At 40.5% G+C, this 23,148-nt stretch overlaps 2 protein-coding genes across 5 annotated transcripts; one reads left to right on the forward strand and one right to left on the reverse strand.

Moving 5' to 3' along the window:
* Positions 1-523: 523 nt before the first annotated feature.
* Positions 524-6,504, reverse strand: LOC140994582 (transmembrane 6 superfamily member 1-like). 3 transcript variants are annotated; one of them, XM_073464293.1, is made up of 10 exons: positions 5,943-6,504; positions 5,743-5,846; positions 5,164-5,265; positions 4,948-5,047; positions 4,768-4,850; positions 4,043-4,161; positions 3,440-3,544; positions 3,273-3,365; positions 3,059-3,178; positions 524-1,175 (listed from the first exon to the last, which is right to left on the reverse strand). In XM_073464293.1, exons 1-10 carry the CDS (start codon positions 6,032-6,034, stop codon positions 984-986), a joined length of 1,110 nt encoding a protein of 369 aa, XP_073320394.1. In that variant the 5' UTR covers positions 6,035-6,504; the 3' UTR covers positions 524-983. The 3 variants fall into 3 exon arrangements, with proteins under 3 accessions (XP_073320394.1, XP_073320395.1, XP_073320396.1); XM_073464294.1 differs by lacking the exons at positions 5,743-5,846; positions 5,943-6,504 and having other exon boundaries at positions 5,168-5,242; XM_073464295.1 differs by lacking the exons at positions 4,768-4,850; positions 5,164-5,265; positions 5,743-5,846; positions 5,943-6,504 and having other exon boundaries at positions 4,948-5,030.
* An 888-nt stretch (positions 6,505-7,392) lies between these two features.
* On the forward strand, positions 7,393-15,659 carry LOC140994581 (BTB/POZ domain-containing protein 1-like). Of its 2 annotated transcripts, none has more exons than XM_073464291.1 (8): positions 7,393-8,021; positions 8,938-9,094; positions 11,374-11,479; positions 11,564-11,761; positions 11,984-12,113; positions 12,225-12,312; positions 14,583-14,729; positions 14,831-15,659. In XM_073464291.1, exons 1-8 carry the CDS (start codon positions 7,597-7,599, stop codon positions 14,987-14,989), a joined length of 1,410 nt encoding a protein of 469 aa, XP_073320392.1. In that variant the 5' UTR covers positions 7,393-7,596; the 3' UTR covers positions 14,990-15,659. The 2 variants fall into 2 exon arrangements, with proteins under 2 accessions (XP_073320392.1, XP_073320391.1); XM_073464290.1 differs by having other exon boundaries at positions 7,413-8,021; positions 11,921-12,113.
* Positions 15,660-23,148: the final 7,489 nt, after the last annotated feature.

Here is a 23,148-nt window from a genome sequence, read left to right on the forward strand (position 1 = left end):
AGATTCATTTGATTGCTAGCATTTCTTTTAAAGTTTCGATAGATATTACAATAATATTGCTATTGTGAATTAATTTTGCCACGATGATCGTGTAGTGAATGTCTGATATTGTGACAGCCCTTCTCAGTTTATAGCAATCTCTTAAAGCTTTCCAATCCTGCTTTTATGTGAAACATTTAATGTAATAATTAGAACGTTATTAAATATAAACACAGCAAAGCCTCTTCCACTTGTTTCATGTTTAACAAATGTAGTTTAAAACATTTATTAATGTTAATGCATCATTTACTCCCAACTTAAACTTATCCAGTATGAACCTGTGAAGCTTACAATACCAGCCTCAATGAAATTCAAATTCCTTTTAAAGTTAAAAAATAAAATCTGTGGGAACTGCACCAAAACTAATCTCGTACTATTTCAGCATGACTAGCAAACTATTTTTGGTTACCAAAGCCTTTAAATCACTGAATATTTATCCATCTCTCAATCGTATAAATAAACTTTATAACATAATAAACAGAGACACGTGAATATATTCTTTATTTGACAGCCCATTGCCAAAAAAGGCAAAGCACAGAAACCTCAGTGTCAACAAGAAAGCAGATTTTGTAACCAAAAAAAAAAAGTAGGAAAGATATAAGAAAAATAAGCAGTGTTCAGTAACCTGACTCCCATACATCAGTCTTAAAGCAGTAGGGCATCTGTACTGTGACACCGTGTGTGCCTTCCTTCGCTTGCTGTCACTTCACACGAGCACACATTTTATTTATGTTCATGTTTGTAATATACGCAGCAGAACATTAATGACACAAACTCTGTTCAGCACTGGAGTATTTTGTCATGTCGTCTTACATCCCCACTGACCTCAGAGCAGCTCTCTCTCCCAAAAATAGCAACTGCTAATAAATGCAAACACAGAGCAGCACTTTACAGGTACTTCAGCCTTTTTACTCAGGCATCCTTGAAATTCCTGGCACTCTCTGTCATTCAGTCTTCTTATCCAGCGTTGGCCTGAGGAAGAAGGCGGGCCGTGAGCGGCAGCGGTAGCACAGAGCCTGAGGCACCACAGCGTACAGGAGATTGACCAGCAGGAAGACAGGCTGGCTGTCGGCAGGCACTCTGTAGGAGAACGGCGTCCGTGTGTGGAGAGACGCACCGATATGAGAGAACTGGGCCTGTGAGGTGAAGCAGACAGTGATGACGAGTATATTCACACTGACAGGAACAATGTTTGCTTTTATCCCTTTATGGGGAGTTTTCTATCTTTGTCTCTTCTCTACAGACAGATTTTTCTTTGTATATTTGCATCACTGCTAAAGTGTCAGAAGTAAATCATCTGATACCAAATCCTAATTACTTGCTGTATTACATTCCTTTTTAGTAATCTTTCAAATCTCTTTCATTCTCGTCCATGACAGCACATTGTTTAAATTTTACAGCACACACAGAGGATTGATTTAAATAAAACACAAAACAGCAACATAAACTCAGGGTCCAGTTGTTTCAGAGTGGATTATTCTTTTAAGAGACTGATTCTGCCGCTCATCCACAAATATTTTTCAAACTAACATACCTGCCAATTACTGGCTCATCGAAAGTCACTGAGAAAAGACACATGACGTGTCTCATAGCAACCACGGCTGTCAGAGCATCAGCCTTCCTATTTATAGTCCGGCTGAACAGCTGACATTTAGGCGAATACCACCAATACCACCATTCCTCTTGGTCTGAAGTCAGCTTCTGCCCTGATCCCCGCCGCTGAGTGACGCGTCAGCCTGCAGCTCGAACACAATGGCTGCTTTGTGTTGTTGAGATGTGACTGCCGCTCAACCTGCTCTCACCACTCCTGACAGTTTCCATCTTTAGATGTAAACAGATATAAAGAGCTGGTGCAGACGATATGTGTTCATGCAGAGCCGCTGGTGTTTGACTGCACCGAAGAAGAATCACTTAAACAGAAACCAGCCTGAAACCAATCGAGGAGAACGGCCTTGACTGGGCCACATAAACACTGGCGGTCTGGCATTGACTTATCTATCAGGAACGATGACGTCATGTGGGAAAAGGAAAGATTTTGCACAGAATTCCTTTACAAGGAAAACTTTGTGTGACTGTAAATGATTAAAACCTAAACTACAAGGTCTGATGATTGACCTTGACAATTGTTTCAGCTATAAAACAGGTTGTACAGCTGAGTTCGATGTTGTCTTCTCTGCATCTTGTTAATATCTTGTAGAATTAAAAGTATCATGTATAGGTTTGTTTTACTAGTTTAAATATGATGGCATAATAACCGATATACATGAAAAATACATGCTTTAACTATTTTTGTCTTTATGTCTTATGATTCCTGGATTTCCAGCTGAGGTGATTCACCAGACTGATTCCAAACACTTTTGGTAAAAATGAATCATTTAGACACAAAAACATGTAAATATCCTGTCGGCCCAAGTTTAAAAAATACCAGCATTTCCCTTTATCCTGAGGAATGTCTCAAACAGGTGTTTTTTTTGCCTTCCAATATTTTTAAATTACTTAAAAGACTGTTTTTATTTACTGCTTTTACTGTCATTATTATTATTATTGTTGTTTCTACAACTATTATAATTATTCCTTGACTTAAAGAACTGCTTTTATCTTTTGTATTAATTTTTATGTTTATTGTTTGAAATGACAACCCAAACCACATTCCTTGTATGTGAAAACATACTGAAACAATAAAACACGATTCTGGTTCTGATTCTTCTGTATTACGAAGCACCAAATTGGAAAAATTGGGGACTTTCAGAAAGGTCCGACTTTTCCCTGTCAAAATTACGACTTGGATGTTGATGTGAACGCTTTTGTTGGAAGCTCTTCATTACAACAACTCTGTAACGACATGAACGCAGCATGAATTAAAACTGGGCTGCCTCACTTTGACAATTAGTTTTGTTGGACTTGTTGAGGTGAAGACCGGCAGGATTCACCTTCAGCCTGAACATACAGTGCGTCGATGCTGCCAGATTAAGTGAAAACAAAAGGTTTCGTTCTTCGAGGAATAACCAGCAGGACGTACCTGTGCCAGAGCTCCTGAGTGTACAAGTGTGAGGTCTGGCATCCACTCGCATCCTGGGACCATCAGCCCATAGAGAGCCATGATGTAGTACGGTCCAGAGTACAGCATGCTCACCAGCATCTGACAGACATGGACACAGTTTACTGCCTCAGGGTCTTGTGTAATGACAGCGTTAAACAAACAAAGTTTGGTGTTTCAAACTCCGATGACTTACCTGTACTTTAGGATAGGCTGAAGGGTCTTTCAGGTAAGGCTCATACTGCCGTGTGTAGTCCTGACACCATTGGCTGGAGCAGTCCAGAACAATCTAAAACACAAACACTCATAAAGAAAAATATTCTGTGTGATCTTTGGGTGGTTGAACACCTTCATGCGTCTTACCAGGCCTCTGAAGACGCAGAAAGCAAAAGCAGGGATGAGGCAGATAATGAACAGAAGGTCCTGAGGTCTGTGGAGTAAACTTCTTCTTTCAGCCTCAAGTGTGTTCTGAGAAAAAGCACCGACAAGAGGTTCAGTTGAAGTTGGTATTTCTGGCTGTATATGTACTCAAGTACTGTACTTCGATAACTTTAGCTACTCTGCAGATTGCATGTTGCATCAGAGCCGAAGTAGAACATTTTTAAATCAGTTTAATTTATCATTGATCCGATTTTAAAAAACAAAACAAAAAAACAAAACAACTTCTAATAATCAAAAAATGCTGATGTATATACATACAAACATGTAAATATATGTATGATTTACTTTTACTTGTACTTTTGATCCTCAAGTACATTTAATATCAGATACTTTAAACATTAAACATTAAAAATTTCACCAGGTCTAAAAAGAAGACAACATATATCTTTAATACTGAACCATGTGTAGATTGTTGGATGGAAGATGTAGTTACAAAAAAATTTGCTCTGCACACTTTGCATTTCCTGATGTATAATAATATATATATATAACACTTAAGTAATATTCTTTATTCTTATGACTTACCGTCGGCTGAACGTCCCGTGAGGACGGCTGGCTGAAGATACGGAAACAGGCCCAGACAGACAGTGAGATGTACAGCATGTGGAGGAGGAAAAGAGGATTGACGTGGGTCCCATATTTCCCTGAGAAAACACAGAGCAAGATAACATCACGCTGACTGCTGGAAAGACACCAACCAAAACACCAAAAGTAGCAGAATATACAGCAAAATGTGCATCTTTTTAGCTGTCTGGTGTCTGTCTGTCTGTCTGTCTGGTGTCTGTCTGTCTGGTGTCTGTCTGTCTATCTGTCTGTGGATAGATTATTGTCAGCATGACAGCGTCACATCCGTGCAAGAACAGTCACCAAACTTTTCAGGTGTGTAGCTGAGATCAAAATGAAGGCAGGGATTGAAGATGGGTAATGTCCAAGAAAGGGGGCCAGATGTAGGGAGGTAGGAAGAAGGAAATGGGCCATGGGCACCCCACTTTACAGCCCTGGCCTTCATTTGTTTTAAGTTGGTGTCATCCCACTTTATGCCCCTGGCCCACATTTGTATATTTCTGGAGACACATATTGTAGCAGGAACTATCAGAGAAACCGTTTCAACTGCTTTACCAGGTGTGTAGTTGAGATAAAAAACAAACGTGAAAGTTTGGACCATTCTCAGGGGAAGTATGTGCAGGGGGTTACAGGGGCTACACCACACCAGCCATCTATAAGCATCACGTTATTTTTAGTGTACTTACCCACAGCATTCCCAAGAATGTAGACTACGGCACGCATGAGAAAGGATCCCACCCAGTAGAGTCCAATGGCTCTGTAACTGTCCCTGTGCAGACCACGCAACACTGCCATTGTCACAGCCAGATGAACACATTATGACTCAGACAGACAGACAGACAGACAGACAGACGTGAAGCTCTTACCCCCAAGTAATCGCAGCAATCATGAGCAGATACATGAGATAGTGCACACAGCCATCCCAGTAGGAGATCATGTGCCCGTGTGCCGTATTGATATGTGGATCTGCCTGAAACACAGGGTGGACTGATCAGTTGAAACGTCTGCAGGCTCATACAGACGACTCCCAAACAGGCCTAACAACACAACACAACACAACACAACACAACACAACACAACACTTGCCACTCTGAGGTAAAACGTCACAAATCCATCCACGATGTTGTCCTGCTCCAGCCCGATGATCAGATTCACCACACTGAGGAAGGCGTACGCTGCGTACACTGCACAGACAGATGATTACATTTGAATTTGTTTCAGCTCGGTGACAAAAAACAGTTCACACCTCAATGCAAACATGTGCTTCATATCAGTCTTTAAAGGTGCACTATGTCGTTCTGGGGAAACAGAGAAAGATCTTCATTCTAATTCTTTATGCATTAAAAAAAACAATAAAAAAACTCTTAGTTTTCATCAAACTGACCTTAAAGGACAAATGTTTATTTGTGGCGGACCCTGCCACCTTTCTAGCTTCAAGCAGTGTTCTGGGGAGCTTATTTTCAGCTTGTTTATTCAGTTATGGACGAGTGTTTGTATTATAACCTCATTAATATTGTACTGTATAATATTCAACTCCTCAAGATGCTATAAATAAAACACCTCACACACAGACAATGACCTCCACAGAGCGTCAATATGCTGATGGTTTTTTTTATATTTTAAAAGTCAGACAGAACAAGAAACATTTGCTGGATTCATACCATAGAAAAGAGGATCTACTGGAGCCTTCTTCTTCAGCATAAAGTGGCCTGAGATGGCCAGGATGAGGACTGTTGTGCAGCCAGCGAAGAAGAAAGCTTCAGCACTGAATGTGGAGTAAAATACAATGTTGGATAGAAATATGACTTTTTCAAATGATGGCAGCTGCAGCTGAGAAAAGAGCTGACCTGCTGTCACTCACCTGTTGCTGTAGATGAGGGAGTTGAACAGATAGCAGATGGGGATGGACATCAGGGAGAGCACGAACACCCCGGTGCCTGCAGACGCGCTCATCTTCGGACAGCTTGTGGATTTGATTAATCTCGTGCCAGAACTGAGAATTAAAAAAAAAAAAAAGATTCAGCTGCAGAAAACTCTCGTGTTGAGTCCGGAAGTCATATTTTTCAGTGACTGGGGGGAGAAAAAGCTCGCGGTGAGTCCAACAGTGGAGACGAGGCACAAAGTTGCAGCTCAGCTCCACCGTGCATGCTGCGTCTTGTTCTGCTCGTCTTTCTCGCTTTCACTCCCTCTCCACCTCCTACCTACTGTCACACACACACGCACGCACGCACGCACGCACACACACACACACACACACACACACACTCTGCTTATCTAACAGACAGGCTTGAGTTATAGCTGAATAATTATCATGTGTTTCCTTATTATTATTATCTATAAATAGGCTGTGTCGTGTTTATGTTAAGCAGACTGACACCCAGCGGTCAGTTGAAGCAGGGAGGATAAAGGATCAATATTTTTTAATTTTAATAAACAAATAATGTGCATAATAAAAGGCAATATTAACAAAACATAAAGCAATAGGAATAGAAATGTGTTTATGCATAAATATAACTGATATGTGTGTGTTGGTTTATTCTGTGGTTTATTTATAATTAAATATTAAATAATAACGAACAGGATTTATGCAAATACATTTACATTACTAATTCAATTTATATTCATAAGTTAAATCAGTAAATATTATAAAGGAAGCCAGCTTTTGAAATGAGTTGAAGATTTTTTTTAAGAAAACTAAAATCTAACATTTTAAGTTTGACATTTTAGTCTTTAAAGCAACATTACATAGAAATTGGCATTGTGTGCGTTTTGGCGAGTTAATATTTGTGTAACGCCAGTGTTGTATAAAGTACCCAAAAGTCATACTGGGGTAAAACTAAAGATATCGTGTTAATTGTGGATAAAATAGGAAAATTTTAACATGCAGTCATTCGGCTCTGAAAAATAACTAGTATATAAATCTTATTAGTGAGAAAAAGTACAATATTTGCCTTCAAGATGAAGAATGAAGTTCCAGAAAATGAAAATACTCAAATAAAGTACCTAAAATTATACTTAAGTACAGTACTTGAGTAAATGTTTCCTTCCATCACTGATTTCTTGTTATAATGTGTTAACTTTGTTCGATGTTTGTGTGTGTATACAGTATATAACTCTCATTATGGCAGAATTGTATATTCACATATGCTAATTAACACATAAAAACGAACTTGCCTAATGTAATATATAGTAATATACATAATATATCACAACTTTCCCCTTTCTAGTCATTTTGTTGCACCCTTGTCTTGTTTGTTTGATTCTTCTGACAGTACCAATAAAGTTTAATGAAAAAAATGTTTTGACGGCACAGTGCGCATGCGTCGTCACAGTGTACAGACGCAGCTAGCAGGTAACGTTAGCTAAACATCAAAGCGCGATGGCGTCTGCTGCGATGGACACCACGTAAATAAAACGCAAGTGTGCGGTACGGTCGGTGCGTGTTCGTGCGTGAGTGACGGTCCTTTTGTTGAAGCAGAAGAAGGAGAAGGAGAAGAAAAGAAAAGTGAGCCGTCATGGCGACTGGGAGCGGCGGCGGCTTAGCGTCAAACCATGACGGTCAGGAGGCAGCGTCCAACTCGGCTCAGCCCGGAGCCGCAGCGGCGGTGGCGGTGCTGTCCAACGTGCCGCCAGCCTCCGGCCCGGCCCGGTCCGCCTCCCCGCCCGTCCTCGGCCTGCAGCGGGAGCCCATGTACAACTGGCAGGCGACGAAGAGCTCCCTGAAGGAGCGCTTCGCCTTCCTCTTCAACAACGAGCTGCTCAGCGACGTCAGGTTCATAGTCGGGAAGGGCAGACAGGCCCAGAGGATACCGGCCCATAAGTTCGTCCTGGCCGCCGGCAGCGCCGTGTTTGATGCCATGTTCAACGGGGGCATGGCCACCACCTCGACGGAGATAGAGCTGCCCGACGTGGAGCCGGCAGCCTTCCTCGCCCTGCTCAGGTACCGAAGGGACAGGTGATCACAAAGGGGGTCGATGTGAATGTCAACAGTGGGGTTAAATACGGAGGAAGCTGTGATTTTCGTGACTGCACTGCACACTGGGGACAAATGCACGCGAGCACCGTGACAGTGAGCAGTGATTTAAACCCCTCAGATCATTGCAGACACTCCCAGGTTCAAAGGCATTAACCCACAGCTCAACCAATCAGTCCCTTAATGGATTAAAAGTCCATAAAAGGCAAAAGTAATCAACAATTTCAAGCTAAAATGACACATAGTCTTTGATGTTTTGCTTTTAATGCGACCCCTCCTATGATAGTGATTGTGTGTATTGCAAACTGAATACATATTTTAAGTTTTGGTCTGTTTACGAGCCATTTTAAAGATGTCACCTTCTGCATTTTTCACTATTTTTCTGACGACTGGAAGATAAAAACAATGAATGATTTAATAATCAGTAGTTGATTCATCTTTGGACCAGACTTGCCTGAACAAGAGCGAACAGGAAAGATCTTTAATTGGGGAAATTTTGCATGAAAGCTCCTTGATTAGTGAAATTAAATTAGCATGACTGATTCCTCTCTATATTACAAAACAGATATGACAGTGTAATATTCATGACATAGTATTCATCGAGGAAAAACAACTACAGTGAAGACGAGCCTTATGTGAGGCAGGATCGACTCTGTCTGCTCGTTTAATTCAACTTATACAACTCAAATACACATCTAAATAAATAATATATAATATAAATGATTAATAAATGACAGTCAGACCAAATCAATACGTCTGGATGAAGAGGTATGAGAAACTTGACTTGTCTGTGTGAAATATAGTTGCTAAACTTTTCTGATTCATCCTGCAGATAACAACATGTATACCTGAGGTTTCACATTGTTCTGTTTCCTCTCTTCAGGTTCCTGTATTCTGACGAGGTCCACATCGGTCCAGAGACTGTGATGACGACTCTGTATACGGCGAAGAAGTACGCCGTCCCGGCTCTGGAGGGTCACTGTGTTGAGTTCCTCACCAAGCACCTCAGAGCCGACAACGCATTCATGCTCCTCACTCAGGTTCTTGTACACACTTGATATTTCACATTAAACAACTTCAAGTGCACCTTTTAGTTTTACACCTTTAAAATTACTAACTCAAAAATTAGGTTTTGAGTTACTGAGATACGTTGTGGTGGTCAAAGCCTTGAACAACGACATTTGACGGCAGTATTTCTTTCCAAAATGGTGAAATGGTTGTTGGGATAAATTACTGACCTTGCTGTGATCAGGGTTCACTGGATCTACTTTCTCCCAAAGAAATAGTCCCTGTAAAAAAACTGTTAATATTGATTTCCGGTGATTATCCAGAGCGACTGGGACATTATCACTGGAAATACACATTGCTGTTGAGTTTCACATGTCATATTTTGATGCTTTGACAGCCAAAGAAAATTCCAGTTAACCTCATTTGTGTTTGAATGTAATACATTTGTGGTTACCCTCAAATCTCAGCAATGAAAATTGAAACTCGCTGCTTGGCCAGACACCTTTTTAAAGCATTTTAAAGTGGAGAAGGAATGGAGGGTTTTTATAACAGTTTGGTCTGATTTTTAAGGGAGTTTTCAGAGTCAATATGAAGTAATGTAGTTACAGATTTAATTTTCTGATCTGCTGGAAACAGTCTGAAAGCAGCCCTCACAGCGGAGGATGAAGCCATTTTTCTATCTTTATGTCGACACCAGACTTCTTTCAGCCGGTGACGGCTGAGTTTTCATGACATTAGCTGTTCTATTTTTGGTTTGTGCTGCCGTTTGTTTGGGTTCAGCGTTTTGTTCTGCCTTCAGGCTGCATGTTCAGCTGATTTATGATCAAAAAACGCTCCTTTTGTCTCGTCTCAACCACCTAAAGCAGTCCAGAGAAAAACACTTTCCCAGCAGGTTACTTTAAGTGTCAGTGTGATTGCTTGCCTACTTGTTTTAATTTCATGAACATTTTGTGGAGCTTAGAGGATATTTTTGTCAATAAAACCTAATTTGTCACACTTGAATATAGATTTTCCAAATTAGGTTATATATGTTCGGGGTTTAAACTAAAGATTATTTTCATTATAGATTCATCTGACAATTATTTTAATGGATAATCAACAATCGTTTAGTCAAACAAAAATGCCAATGATCCAGAGCCCAAAGTGGCGTTTTCAAATTGCTCTTTTGTCCAGAAGATTCTTCATTTACTATCATACATGACAGAAAAGCAGCACATCCTCACATTTAAGAGGCTTGAACCAGCAGATGTTTGATATTTTGCTATAAAAATGACTTGTCAAACTAATAATCATCACAGCTCTCGACAGAATACAAGATATGGAAAATTCTACTTACAGTGTTTTCTTAAAATGAACCTTTTATTTCACTCAACATGTTTTTGGTTAATCTTACATGATAGTAGTAAATAAAGAAGCCATTTATTTTCTTTCCACAGCATTTTTTTAAAAAACACAGCAGTTCTCCTGTGATGCATCTAAAGCAGAGATGTATTTTGATGACTTGAGACTCGACTTGGACTTGGAAGTTAAAGACGCTTGACTTGAATGGACCTGAGACATGATGACTGTAGTTATGTTTTAGTTTTTTTGTTTCTTTTTTGTCTGGCTGTCAGTATTTCATTGTTTTGAAGTGATGGGAGGAAATATATGAAACAGATGCACTTTTAGAAAGTTATTTGTTTTTTGTTTGAGTACATTTATTTAACACAACATCAGCTATAATACAAATGTATTTAATTGTCATATTTTTTGAACAAGTCCATGAAACATTTCTCAAGCTTCACAGCAAAACAGCAGCATTCTCCTAAACAACTGAAATAAATGGGGACTTGTTTTGAATCAATGCTCAAGCTGGAAAGCACCCCGTCTGAGGTGGGTGCACGAGCTCGACCGCGTGTTCAAGCTGTAGTTAACGGCTTTTTAAATCAATTAGGGATCTCTGGGCTTCTGGAGACTTGGATGACGGCGGACGTGCTGCATGGAGCCATTTTATGATTTGGGGGGTTTTTTTGGTTGTTTTTTACATTTTAAAGCGAGTCCCCGGCTACTTCATTTGTTTAAGAGAATGCTACAACGCTGCTTTCTTTGCTGTGAACTCCACCTGGTTTTCCATCAGCATGAGGGCGAGGAGATAATGACTCACTTTTCATATTTGGGTGAACTCTTTATGTAATGTGTTTTCTTTTAACTAAGGACTTGACTTGATTTGCCCAAGAAAAAATGAGTTGGGACTTTGAATCACATTTCTGCTGTAAATGACCAGTTTTGACTAATAGATAATTATTTGTCTTCCTTCGTTCTTTGATTACAGGCAAGATTATTCGATGAACCTCAACTTGCCAGTCTCTGCTTAGACACCATAGACAAAAGCACTGCAGACGCAATAAACGCAGAGGGCTTCACAGACATTGACCTCGGTATGTGCAGCTTCTTTCACATTTCCTTCTCTGCAGCCTGTTTGGATGTGACATGATTAGTATTCTGCGTGTTTGTATGTGCAGACACCTTATGTGCAGTGCTGCAAAGAGACACACTCAGCATCAGGGAGAACCGCCTGTTCGGGGCGGTGGTACGCTGGGCGGAGGCCGAGTGTTACAGACAGCAGCTTCCCCCGACCTCGGAGAACAAACAGAAGGTTCTGGGTAAAGCCCTCCCGCTCATCCGTTTCCCGCTCATGACTGTTGAGGAGTTTGCTGCAGGTAAGCACATCACAAAGATATCGTTTGTCATGCTGCAGTGGTGCCTTTTTTTTTTTTTTTTTGTTCAACACTATACTGACTAATTCAGACATTACTAAACATACTGTCCATACAGCTCAAACCACAGAAACCAGCTTGATATTCTTTCTTGTGCAACAGGGCCTGCCCAGTCTGGAATATTGTTCGATCGGGAGGTGGTAAATCTGTTTTTACACTTTACAGTAAACCCCAAACCACGGGTCGACTACATTGACAGGCCCCGCTGCTGCCTCAGGGGGGAGGAGTGCAGCATTAATAGATTCCAGCAGGTTGAGAGTCGATGGGGGTACAGTGGTACCAGCGACAGAATCAGGTGAGTTCGCCGACGTCGGTTGTTGATCTGAGCTGTGAAACTGAATTTTAGTTTGTGTTTTTTTTTGTTTCTAATGTTCTCTCTCTGTCTGTCTGTCTTCTTTCTCCTTAGATTCAATGTTAACAAAAGAATATCCATAGTGGGTTTTGGCTTGTATGGTTCAATACACGGGCCCACTGACTATCAGGTCAACATACAGGTAATTTGATGGAAAACTAACATTTCTAATATCATCAGTACGGAAGCCCTGAGAGGCAAATGAGAAAAAATACTCGAGTGATCAATATTTTTCTAGCTAAAATGTTTTCTCTCTGGTGTTTTTGTGACTTTCATCCAGTGTTGAAAACACACTTTTGACTCACCGGCCAAGCTGACTGGTAGAAAGCCAAGCAGATATTTTTTTTTATACTGATTATATTTTTATAGAATCGTTTAAACCTGCCTGATATTGTGATTTTAGCATAATTAAACATGCTGTAGTGAAAGAACAAGAAAGTAATGACCGATGTAGTTCTACCTCAACACTGGGAAATGAGGGTGCTTTCACACCTTAAAGTCCGAACCACGTTTCATGTTTTTGTTACATTCTGTACAATTAATCCGGTTGGTTTTGGTTTCAAACTGCAATTATGTGAGCAGTCTTTTCTGGTGTTTTTGGTGGGAGAAGCTGTTCTCTGTTCTAATAAGAAAGACTGCTGAAAAAAGCAGGATATTGTTGCTGTGTGACAGAAATTTGAAGCACAGAGGGGAGCAGGTGAACGATCGGCTAGTCATCACTTTACAAAGTGTCTTCTGTGGCACTGGACTCATCAGTAGATGTAGTTGAAAGTCAGGTCATTTAAGGTTTTCGTAGTACAAACATTTGATGGAAAAATATTTCTTCCACTCAAACCACAGAAAAGAAAACAGACAGAAAATGGATCACCAGAATTGTATTTTTTCTCATGTGCCTCTCAGGGCTTCTGTACATCAGTGTGTTTGTGATGGAGAGTTAATTGGTACCAATACAAAACACCAGGTTCAATACCTAAATACACATGTAATTATTTAGCTTGCTTTAAGGAATGTAAATATGTCTTTGATTTGCCATTTCGCAGAAAACCTCCTGAAAAACCTAAATAAAACATTTTAAAAGTCTAAAATAAACAAAATTGCTTCTAAAATTAGAAAGTGTCAGATCAAAAATACTTTTACATTTGATGGCCGTGCTGATAATTGACATTGTGAACTTTTGGACATATCAGCTGTAGAGATGTCTGCCTTCTCTCCAATATAATCAAGAGTAGTTGGCACTTAGTGTGAAATTACAATTGAAAAACTGTAATGTCTAATTGAGTAATGTCTCTCTTCAAAAATCATGACCCGGTTTCTTAAGATAATCCACAGACTTAATTGTGAGCAGTTTCATGTCGGACTCGGGCTGTCACTTTTTCCAAAAATCAAGTTTGAATGAATTTGAAATGACATGGGCTGCACGATACGCTCAAAAAGTGATATTACGATTATTTTGACAGATATTGCGATTGCGTTATAATTCATGATTATTACGGATGATTAAATTTCACATCACAATTTTCATTGTCGAAAAATAGAAAAACTAGTTAAACCATGATGATGAGGCATTTCTCCCGGTCTCTGCCAAACAAACATGTTTTATTACATCTGGAGAACAAGTATAAAATAGTTGCAGTTCTTGTGATTTGGCTATTGCACTTAGTCATATTGCGATTTCAATTATTTTGCGATTAATTGTGCTGACCTAATGCGATTCATTCGAATTTCTAGGTGGTAAGCGAGCAGGCGAGTCTGCAAATTTGTGACGGTAAAGTACTTCCACAAACTGCTTCTCAGATGTTTTGGTGTTGTTACTGTCCGCTCTGCTCACCAACGTCCTCCATTTTCATGGCAAAACAACATCACACTAAGCTTAATTTACTGATCGGACAGTAGGGACATAGGTCAAGCTGATAATGAAGTTTTAGAGCACCCTCTGCTGGATCACATGGCAAATTACAACAAACTACACTTCGAGGAGCTTATTACACCTCGATGAACTTTTTTAACCTCACGTCCAAGCAAGAAGTGACAGCCCTAATCTACACCCACCAGCTGTATCATCATGCAGCAGAACACAGCATCTACCTGCAGGCTAGCTCACTGAGCTAGCTAATGTTACGGCTCACCCGAACAGGATACCATCAATGTTTACATCCAGCGCTGTCATGAACACGAGCCGCCCGCTTGGCCAGCAAGGTCTGTGGATTATCTTGGAAAAACCAGGTCATGATTTCTGGAAAGAGACACTGCTGTTGAGTTTTTCAAATTTATTGAGAGAGGAGGCAGACATCTCAAACCAAAACAATCAAAATAAATAGATAAGGCTACAAGTAAGAGGAAAAAGATGTATTTATGATTTTGGGGTGAACTGTCTCTTTCACAGTCTCATGTTAACGTTATCCTGTTCTGTAGATCTTAGAGAGCGACAAGCGCATCACACTGGGCCAGAACGACACAGGATTCAGCTGTGACGGCACCGCAAACACATTCAGAGTGATGTTCAAGGAGCCGGTGGAAATCCTACCCAGTGTCAGCTACACTGCATGTGCCACCTTAAAGGTCAGTCTGAACTTTAACATTTAAAATATGTCCTAAAGTGCATAAATGAACCCAGGCTGGCATTAACCTTTCGCCTGCTTTTTTTTATTTTTACACCTCAGGGCCCAGACTCCCATTACGGCACAAAAGGGCTGAAGAAAGTGACCCAGGAATCGGCAACGGGGACCAAGACGACGTTTTTCTTTTTTAGCTCACCTGGAAATAACAACGGTACGTCAGTGGAGGACGGCCAGATACCAGAGATCATCTACTACACCTGAACTGAACACGGTGTCATGCAGGTACACTGAACCAGGGACACCTCAGACTGCTGGGAAGACTGGACTGCTGGAGATATACGTAGTGCCTCATGATCCCTCGGAATAAAGAATGTGTGTGTGTGTGTGTGTGTGCGTGCTGGATGTGTGTATCTGTATATAGAGTAGTTGTGTACAGACATGATCAGGAATGTGTAAACAGGTCGGGGTTGTGGGAACGTCACAGCTCTGGTGTGAAAAAAGTTAATTGGGCATAAACTCCACCATCAGTTGTAAGAAATCTAAATACTGGTGTCATGTCTGTGTGTCGTTATCAGTCAGCTGCCGGTGCAGGAGTTTATCCTCGATGCCATTTCACTTTGTTATTTGTCAGTTTTTGCTGATACATTTACTGACAGTATAATATTTGCATACTTTTTTTAATTGTGCACTGTTATCATTTATTCAGCAGGTGTCTTTCGAGTACTTTGTTTTTTTGCATCGTATTAAAGATCCATGTGTGTCATGTAACTTTTTGCCAGTGGTACATGTTGTAACTTATGACTTCATGTTTGCTCTGCACGTCATTAAAACGTAAAAAAACAGAAACAAAAGAACGTTCCAGGACTTTCATGGTGAAGTAGATGAAATGTCTATTTTGAGCTTTTTGGCAATAAAATGTGGTCAGACCAAAGTTTGTTTCCTCTGATAAACTCCAGATGAAGCTGAAGTAAGTAAACCATCTATTAATAGCTTCTATCCAGTGCTGTAATGTAACTAAGTACATTTACTCAAGTACTGTACTTAAGTACAATGTTGAGGTATTTCTACTTGTTAAGTATTTCCATCTTCTACCACTTTATATTCCACTCCACTACATTTTGGAGACAAATAATGTACTTTTTACTTGACTGCATTTATTTAGTAACTTTAGTTACTAGTTACTTTTCAGATCAGAGTAGTGCAATTTTAGAATAATTTATATTCTGCAATCAGATAAAAAAAATGACTGATGATCAGCAAAATGTAAAATATTGGATCTGATAATCAATTAATCCATCACACAATATATACATATGTGTAAATATATTTCTAATTTACTTTCACTTTTTACTCGAGTATTTATAATATCAGATACTTTCAGACTTTTTACTCACGCACAACTCTGAGGTACTTGTACATTCTTCAAGTATTTCCTTTATCTGCTGCTTTGTATTTCCACTTCGCTACATTTTGGAGGCAAATATTGTACCTTTACTCAACACTTTTTATTTGATAACTTTAGTTACTAGTAACTTTGCAGATTACATGCTGCATCAGAGCCAAAGTAGCACATTTTAAAATTAATTAGTGAAGCGCTATTCATATGGGTGAGTAATATTAAGTAATATTTTGACCTGATATCTTTACTTTTCTTGACTTTTACTCAAGAATGACTTTTAGATCATTCCTCTTTCGGTCACTAGGTGATGCCAGATACTCCACACAGCCGGCTCTCGGATGAACTGGGGAGCAGGACGGGTCGATCAGTGGTTACCACTGTCAGGGCTGTGGGATGATCGAGGGGATGGGAAAGATTTTTGTATCGCACAAACATTTCATTGACCTCTTCAGGCCTTTAGTAATTAATTCTATAAACAATACAATAGTATTGTTTTCATTGTGTGAAGCACCAGAGGAAGCCGCATGCCATCTGATAAATCGCCTCCGGCGATGTCACTTAGGTGCTAAGTTGCATTGTGGGTAATGAAGGTGTCATGTTTTGAAAAGGAGGAAGAATATGTGGAATAAAAAAGGTGTAAACTCTGTTTCTGCTGTCTCAATTTTGATCATTTGTTTTTGCTTTTCCAAACCTGGTGCCTACATTACCCACAATGCAACTCAGCCACTGAGGGACACCACTGGAGGGAATTTATCAGATTACATGCAGCTTCATCTCAAAAGCCACAAAAGACGTTTTAATACTTTTTCACATATGTAGTAGCAATTTCAAAGACCTGTAAACACACTTTAATGTGTAAAATTGGTGGCGTGACCCTTTAATGTATACTTGAACATGGCTGATGCATCTGAACAACTGATAATTACTTTTATTTGAATGCTGTCATTGACGATGAAGAGTTTAAAATGTCAAAAATCAAAGTAATATTTACCTCAAATCAGACTATACAACTATACAATTTAAAAAAAAAACAGTTGTCAGCTTATCCTGAGTTGAGTCCTACTAAATCTCTAAAGCTGCGTCTACAGCACAGAGACTAAGTGCTCTTAAATTACATAATCCGCACATTCATATGAAAAAGGCGGTGGAAACGAGGCCACTTTAGACGGCTGTGAGTGGGCTTTGACGAGGAGAGTGATCCACGGAGGCTGTCAGGTGAGTCACCGGGACCTGAGAGCTTCTCCCGCTGACTGCCCACTTAGACAGCCTTCATGACAGAAAGAACCAAGAAAATCAGTTTGAGACAGGTTTTCACCACCCACCAGACACAAAGCACTCAAAAACCAGGAGGACGAACAGACCGCAGCACGAACAATCTTCTGTTTGCACCTGTGTTGTGTAAAAGAAATTAAGTTTCAAGGTCTTAGGGAACTCTAAAAAACATGAAGGCTGCCTGTAATGTCTTCAGAGGATGTAGGAGGGACGTTTCCACTGATTCTGAGGCAGAATATGATTCTGTATTGGGGAATAACTCAACTTCTTACTGCTATTAGATTACAGATCCATGGCAGTGATTTGTGATCCTCTGATATATGTGGTTTTATTTCTGTTTCTGTGTGTGTGTGGGCAGATAGCAGCAGAATGGGCTGTCTCTCTCATTTTGAGCTTTCTACTTGAACACCGACAGCAGGGGAGAGGATTTATGCCTCTGCTGTTTTTGACAACTTCTGACACATGACTGTACTGGACTGAAGTGTTGCAGAGTCAGACTTACATTACCATAAGCAAAGCAGAGAAAGGCTTTTCTTTTCTCCTCATTGTACCTCTGCAGCACAGCCACGTTTGACAGATTCTTTGGTCGGACTGGGTAATGTTTTTTTTATATTGTTTATTTGTCAGGATCCCCATTAGCTGTGCCTGAAACAAAGCTACTCTTCCTAGGGTCCACAAAAAACAAACAAACTTACGTATAAAAACATGTATTTAAAAACACACATTAAACATTACAGTCCACACAAATCAATGCATTTATAAATACATACAGCGGATTATAAACTGCACTTTCCCCAGTAAACACATCAACTTATTCGGCTGTTGCAGCTGCCGTGTCTCTGGTGAAGTTAGCAGTAGCATTGACATTTGAATGGATACAGTACTGATACTGGTACCTGGAATTCAGTACCGGTATCCAACAGTACATTTTCTGTACTTCACTCTCCCTGTAAAAACAAAAATGTAATGTGAGCTGTGTTTTCCTCATCCTAAGGTTAGCCGGTCCGAAGTGTTTTTTGTGCTGAGGCCTAAGCAGAGCAAAAGCGCAGCGTTGTGACGAGAGAGAAATAGAAAATTCAACTTAAACAAACATAAAGTAGCAACATTAAGAAACGCTGAGTTTTAACTTATCTGTGGTTTTGCATAAACGTACTTAGCTAATATTTATTCTTGCGATTGGGTTGCTATAGCTGCGCTCAGTCTGACTCCAGTGGGCAGCCTGTGGATGCTGTAATATACCAAGGTGATTAATCTTAGCTATTCCATATCTGTGCACCCAGGTAGCATGACACATCCTCGGTGGCTGTAATCCATTTAAAAACATTTATACAGAATGTTCTGGTGTGCGATCCAGCTCTGTGTGTGTGTCCAGACCACTTCACAGCAACATCAACCTGCAGGGATGAGGGAGCGTGTGAGCCCCTGTTTGTCCAGCTGGTGAGAGTTATGTAATCTGTATTCCAGTAATTAATTACCATGTACATATATAGAACTGTGTGACGAACATCACTAGCCCCCTGAGCCACTGAATCACTGGGTGTTGAGCTTTGATCATGTCGACTGAAACTGCTCATTTGTGACTTCTCGCACTTTCTAATTCCCAAGAGGAAAGAGGAGGGGAGGGTCATCTGTCTCACTGTGGAGAATACAAGCTTTACAGCCATTTGCCTTTGTAACAAGGGAGATGGCAGTATGATGAAAAGTCTTTGCAAACTTGGTCAACAGTTGCACAGGAATAAAATGACCAACATTTTGTGTTATGTGTAACACAAAATGAATGACATTTTACCAAAATAACAATCCACTCTGTGAGCAAAAATGTACCTTGTGTCACTTTTTAGTTGGCCCCCAGGTTATAGAAACCAGTGGACTAAACTACCAAACAATTTATAAAGTAGCTCCACCTTCAGCTGCTGCACATTCAATCAATCAATCAGTACACTCTGAACATTACAGTCCACACAAATCAATACATTTATAAATACACACAGCTGATACAGCAGATTATAAAATGTGCTTTCCCCGGTAAACACATCAACTTATTCGCAGCTGCAGTGTCTCTGTGGTAGTTTGCAGTAGGGTTGGGTACCGCTGATATTGTTTACAATCCATTCTGTAATTATATTTGTGTCTCATGTACATATATGTTCTGTATACGGTGTTTTTGTTTTTCTTTATTTATCATTGTATTATTGTTATTTCTTATCTACATTTTATTTACTAAAATGCTATTTTACCATTTCTACAGTGCAAAAGCAAAATAATTTCACATGAGTGTACAACTGGAGTGACAATAAACATCTTGAATCAAAATGCTGCTTACACATTAATGCATCAATACAGCATTTAAATGTCACGTATAATAATATATTAGTCACAGGAGACACTTTTCTGCAAACGACTACTTTTACTTTTGATATTTAAGTCCATTTCGCTAATAATAGTAATTTTACCTAAGTAGGATTTTGAACGTAGGACTTTTACTCACAATAATTTTTTCTTTTTGTGCGTGTATTTTTTACTCATGCAAAAGGAACGAAGTACTTCCTCAACCACTTAGCATTCCTCAAGCCATCCTCCATCTCCCTGTGGAGGTCCCACCAGATATAATCAGACTAACAAGCGCCCCTCGGCTGCAGCACAGTCCACTGTCTTTACATGGATGACCTGAGTGGCTGCATGATTAACTTATAGAGCAGGCAGTCGGATGAGCGGGGGACAAGATGTCATCCAAAGGGATCTGCTGCAGTAATTATTAGAGTCTATTCTTAAGTCTGAGTGCTTTTGCTTACTATCTGCACGTGTGTGTTCATGTGCTGGGGTGCAATTGTGCACAGATCTGTACGTACCTCATCAAGCTGGGGGCGTTCATCTCAACACAAAGAGAAAGAGATTTCTCTGCCATTCACACACGTCACACGCTACATGAACACTCCCCCACTGTCTGCTGGGGGCAGGCCGGCCCGGGCCAACCTTAGCCCCTGCTCTCTCTCTCCAACACCAGATGTAGGTCGCCGAGTGCTGCAGGGGCTGGGGGGATGTGGAGTCTGAGTGTGTGTGTTGGTGGGGAGGTTGTGGTGGTTTGTGCACACACACGTGTGTGTGCGTATGCACTTAGACGGAAGGTGGGGGGTGGGGGTGGAGTGGAGAGATGATTGTAGTGGATGAGTTCATCATCAAGGACATGGCCCCCAGCACACTGTCTCCATTGCTGTCACATTGCATCGTCACAAACAGGCCACATGAAGCCTGACAGCCCGGCAGACCAGACCGAGGGGGCTCTCACTGGTCCTCACTGTGGCTCTCTCTCTCTCTCTCTGTTGTTTCCCTTCTCTTACACTCTCATCCTCATCCATTAACAGCCTATTAATTAAAATGTAATAGGCGATGGATTTGATTATAGGGGGCGCTGAAAGTTTCATGAGCTCCATTTTCTAGCAAGTAGTGTGATGAATGCTTAACTGAAACGTTGTTGTTGTGCCGATTACTGAGTCGGATTTAGGAGGAACTGAAATTTAATGTAATAATCATAATAATGTTTTCATTAAGAAGTGTTTTCGTCCACACCTCCTCTAAAACACGCCTACTTGTACACGACTACAGTGGCTGAGGAAACAGCAGAACACAGCGGATGAAATATAATTTAATTCATAAATTGTGTTTAAAAATTTCAGCAACTATGAGGCAAAGAAATAGTGATAACCTAGTCTATGTGTTTGGGCCACAACAATATACGATAAACAAGGTACAAGATTAATTTACTTATCATTTTACAACAACATGATTGCAAAACAAACCTGAGTTTGAGTCCCTTTATGCTGCATCACAGAAATGACAGTAAAGAGTGTGGAGGATGAATCGACGAGTCGTTGCTGTACTTCACTAGATTAATTACTCTCCTCTCTACATTTGAACACAAATATCTGTGCTTCCAACCCCTTAGATTTGCAAAACATGCTCGTTACATTAGTTTTAATGCTTTTGAGGGGAATTATCGATTAGTTTTATTTTTCAGCTCTGTCTGCGGAAGTCTCTAGTGCGCACGCTCTACGGGCCCAACAACGCATAAGATCCTTAACCTACGATCCAACCTCACTACTAGATGTCACCTAATCCTTCGTCTGATTTACTGGATGTAGACTGTTGGTATAAAGTCATCTGGCGCCTATCCCCCCCTTCTCTACGTGAGACATTAACAACCTCCAAGCTGGCAACCTACACGCTGAAAACGTCAAGTTACTGTAACACTTACCTGTTTGCTAACAGCATGAACATAAACAACATAGCAGCTGTAACCTTTCAGACATTTTAATGCCAGAGTGCTGCTCCTCATGTGCAAACCAAGTTTCCCCGGTCGCTCAATCCTGGGTTACATCCCGCCCAAGACAACTGTGATTGGTTTAAAGACGTGCAAACATGTGTGTAATCCTACACACTGGAGCTTTAATGTAGCAGTTACAAAAATGAAAAAATGCTTTCACCCTTAAAGATGCTTTTGACTCCATTCACAAGATGAGTGCAATGAATGAGTAAGAGACACTTAATTCTCTGCAGCACCCAAAGGACCGGATTAACATGCTGACCCCTGGATTAGTCTTGACAGCCGTGTGAACTTCACACAGAAAAAGTGACCAAGAGAGAGTTTACAGTCGTGACTTGGAAGTTAAAGAGCTGTGACTTGACTTGAATTGGGACATGATGACACAGGTGCTTGTCTTCATTTTATGTTTACAGTTTACTTTTTCAGTTTTTTTAGTCTCACGTCTGTCATTTTGTTACCTCTGGACAGAGCCAGGCTAACTGTTTCCCCTTGTTTACAGTCTTTGAGCTAAGCTAAGCTAGCTGCTGATGTGTCGCCATGCCCCCAGGAAGAGCACCAGGATCTGAAGCCAACTTTCATAGTGGCCAAACTGTGTATCTGCATCATCACGTGATGCGCTGGGGCCCAAAAAGACTTTTTCCCATAAGCTTACATTGTGAAAGAAGCATCTTTAAAACAGTGGATACATTTTTTGGAGCGTTACAACTCCCGCAAAATTAGTCGTTTCACTTTCGCGTATATGACTCATTTGGTCCAATAAAATTTGGAAAGTCTAGAAGAGCCGCACGATTAAATAACTTTCTCTCTATTCCAGTTAACCGGGTGCTAATCTGGAGGTTAGCCGGATCGAAGTCTCTGGTGTGCACGCTCTATGAGCCGCACGACAGGGACAATCCGGGTAATTTTACAGCTGGGAAGTCGAGCCATTTTGCCTTAATGCTCCACCTCCAACACTGTGTCCAGGTTGTAATGTAATGTCCTTAACTGCAGCCTTTTATTTAACGAACAGGCAAGAGACGTCAGTTCTTATCTAACTCTCTGAAAGCGAATACGTCAGAAAAATGTTCTAGTACTTGTATAAAGATCCAGTGCTGACACACTAATCTCAAAGTGCAACAGTTGGGCTAAATTTTGATATTTATTTGCCAATAAATCCCTGTTTTATTTGCTGACTGTCTCCGTCTCTGTCCAGCACATCCCTGCTCTCTGAAGACGCAGCAATAATGGATGAAGTTTCTCTAATCTAAACTGATTACAGTGGTGACTGCAGCCTGCCCTGCTGTGTGCCAGTTCCAGCACATCCCCCACTCCCTCCCTCCCTCCCTCCCTCATCATCACAGCTGATTGCACTGCTGAAGTCCAAATGAACTGTTAACCCCGTCCTCACCAGAGCCATAAATAGACACCACAGAGTGGCATTCAGGCAGT

This window comes from Pagrus major, chromosome 4, assembly GCF_040436345.1.
Source record: "Pagrus major chromosome 4, Pma_NU_1.0".
In the NCBI taxonomy this organism is placed as follows: Eukaryota; Metazoa; Chordata; class Actinopteri; order Spariformes; family Sparidae; genus Pagrus; species Pagrus major.

Coding starts and splice junctions, on each gene's coding strand:
- LOC140994581 (XM_073464290.1), top strand. CDS start 7,597: ATGGCGACTGGGAGCGGCGGCGGCTTAGCGTCAAACCATGACGGTCAG. Junction 9,095..11,373: donor CATTCATGCTCCTCACTCAG/GTTCTTGTACAC, acceptor CTTTGATTACAG/GCAAGATTATTCGATGAACC. Junction 14,730..14,830: donor CTGCATGTGCCACCTTAAAG/GTCAGTCTGAAC, acceptor TTTACACCTCAG/GGCCCAGACTCCCATTACGG.
- LOC140994582 (XM_073464293.1), bottom strand. CDS start 6,034: ATGAGCGCGTCTGCAGGCACCGGGGTGTTCGTGCTCTCCCTGATGTCC. Junction 5,847..5,942: donor TCCCTCATCTACAGCAACAG/GTGAGTGACAGC, acceptor CTCCACATTCAG/TGCTGAAGCTTTCTTCTTCG. Junction 5,266..5,742: donor AGTAGATCCTCTTTTCTATG/GTATGAATCCAG, acceptor CTGTCTGTGCAG/TGTACGCAGCGTACGCCTTC.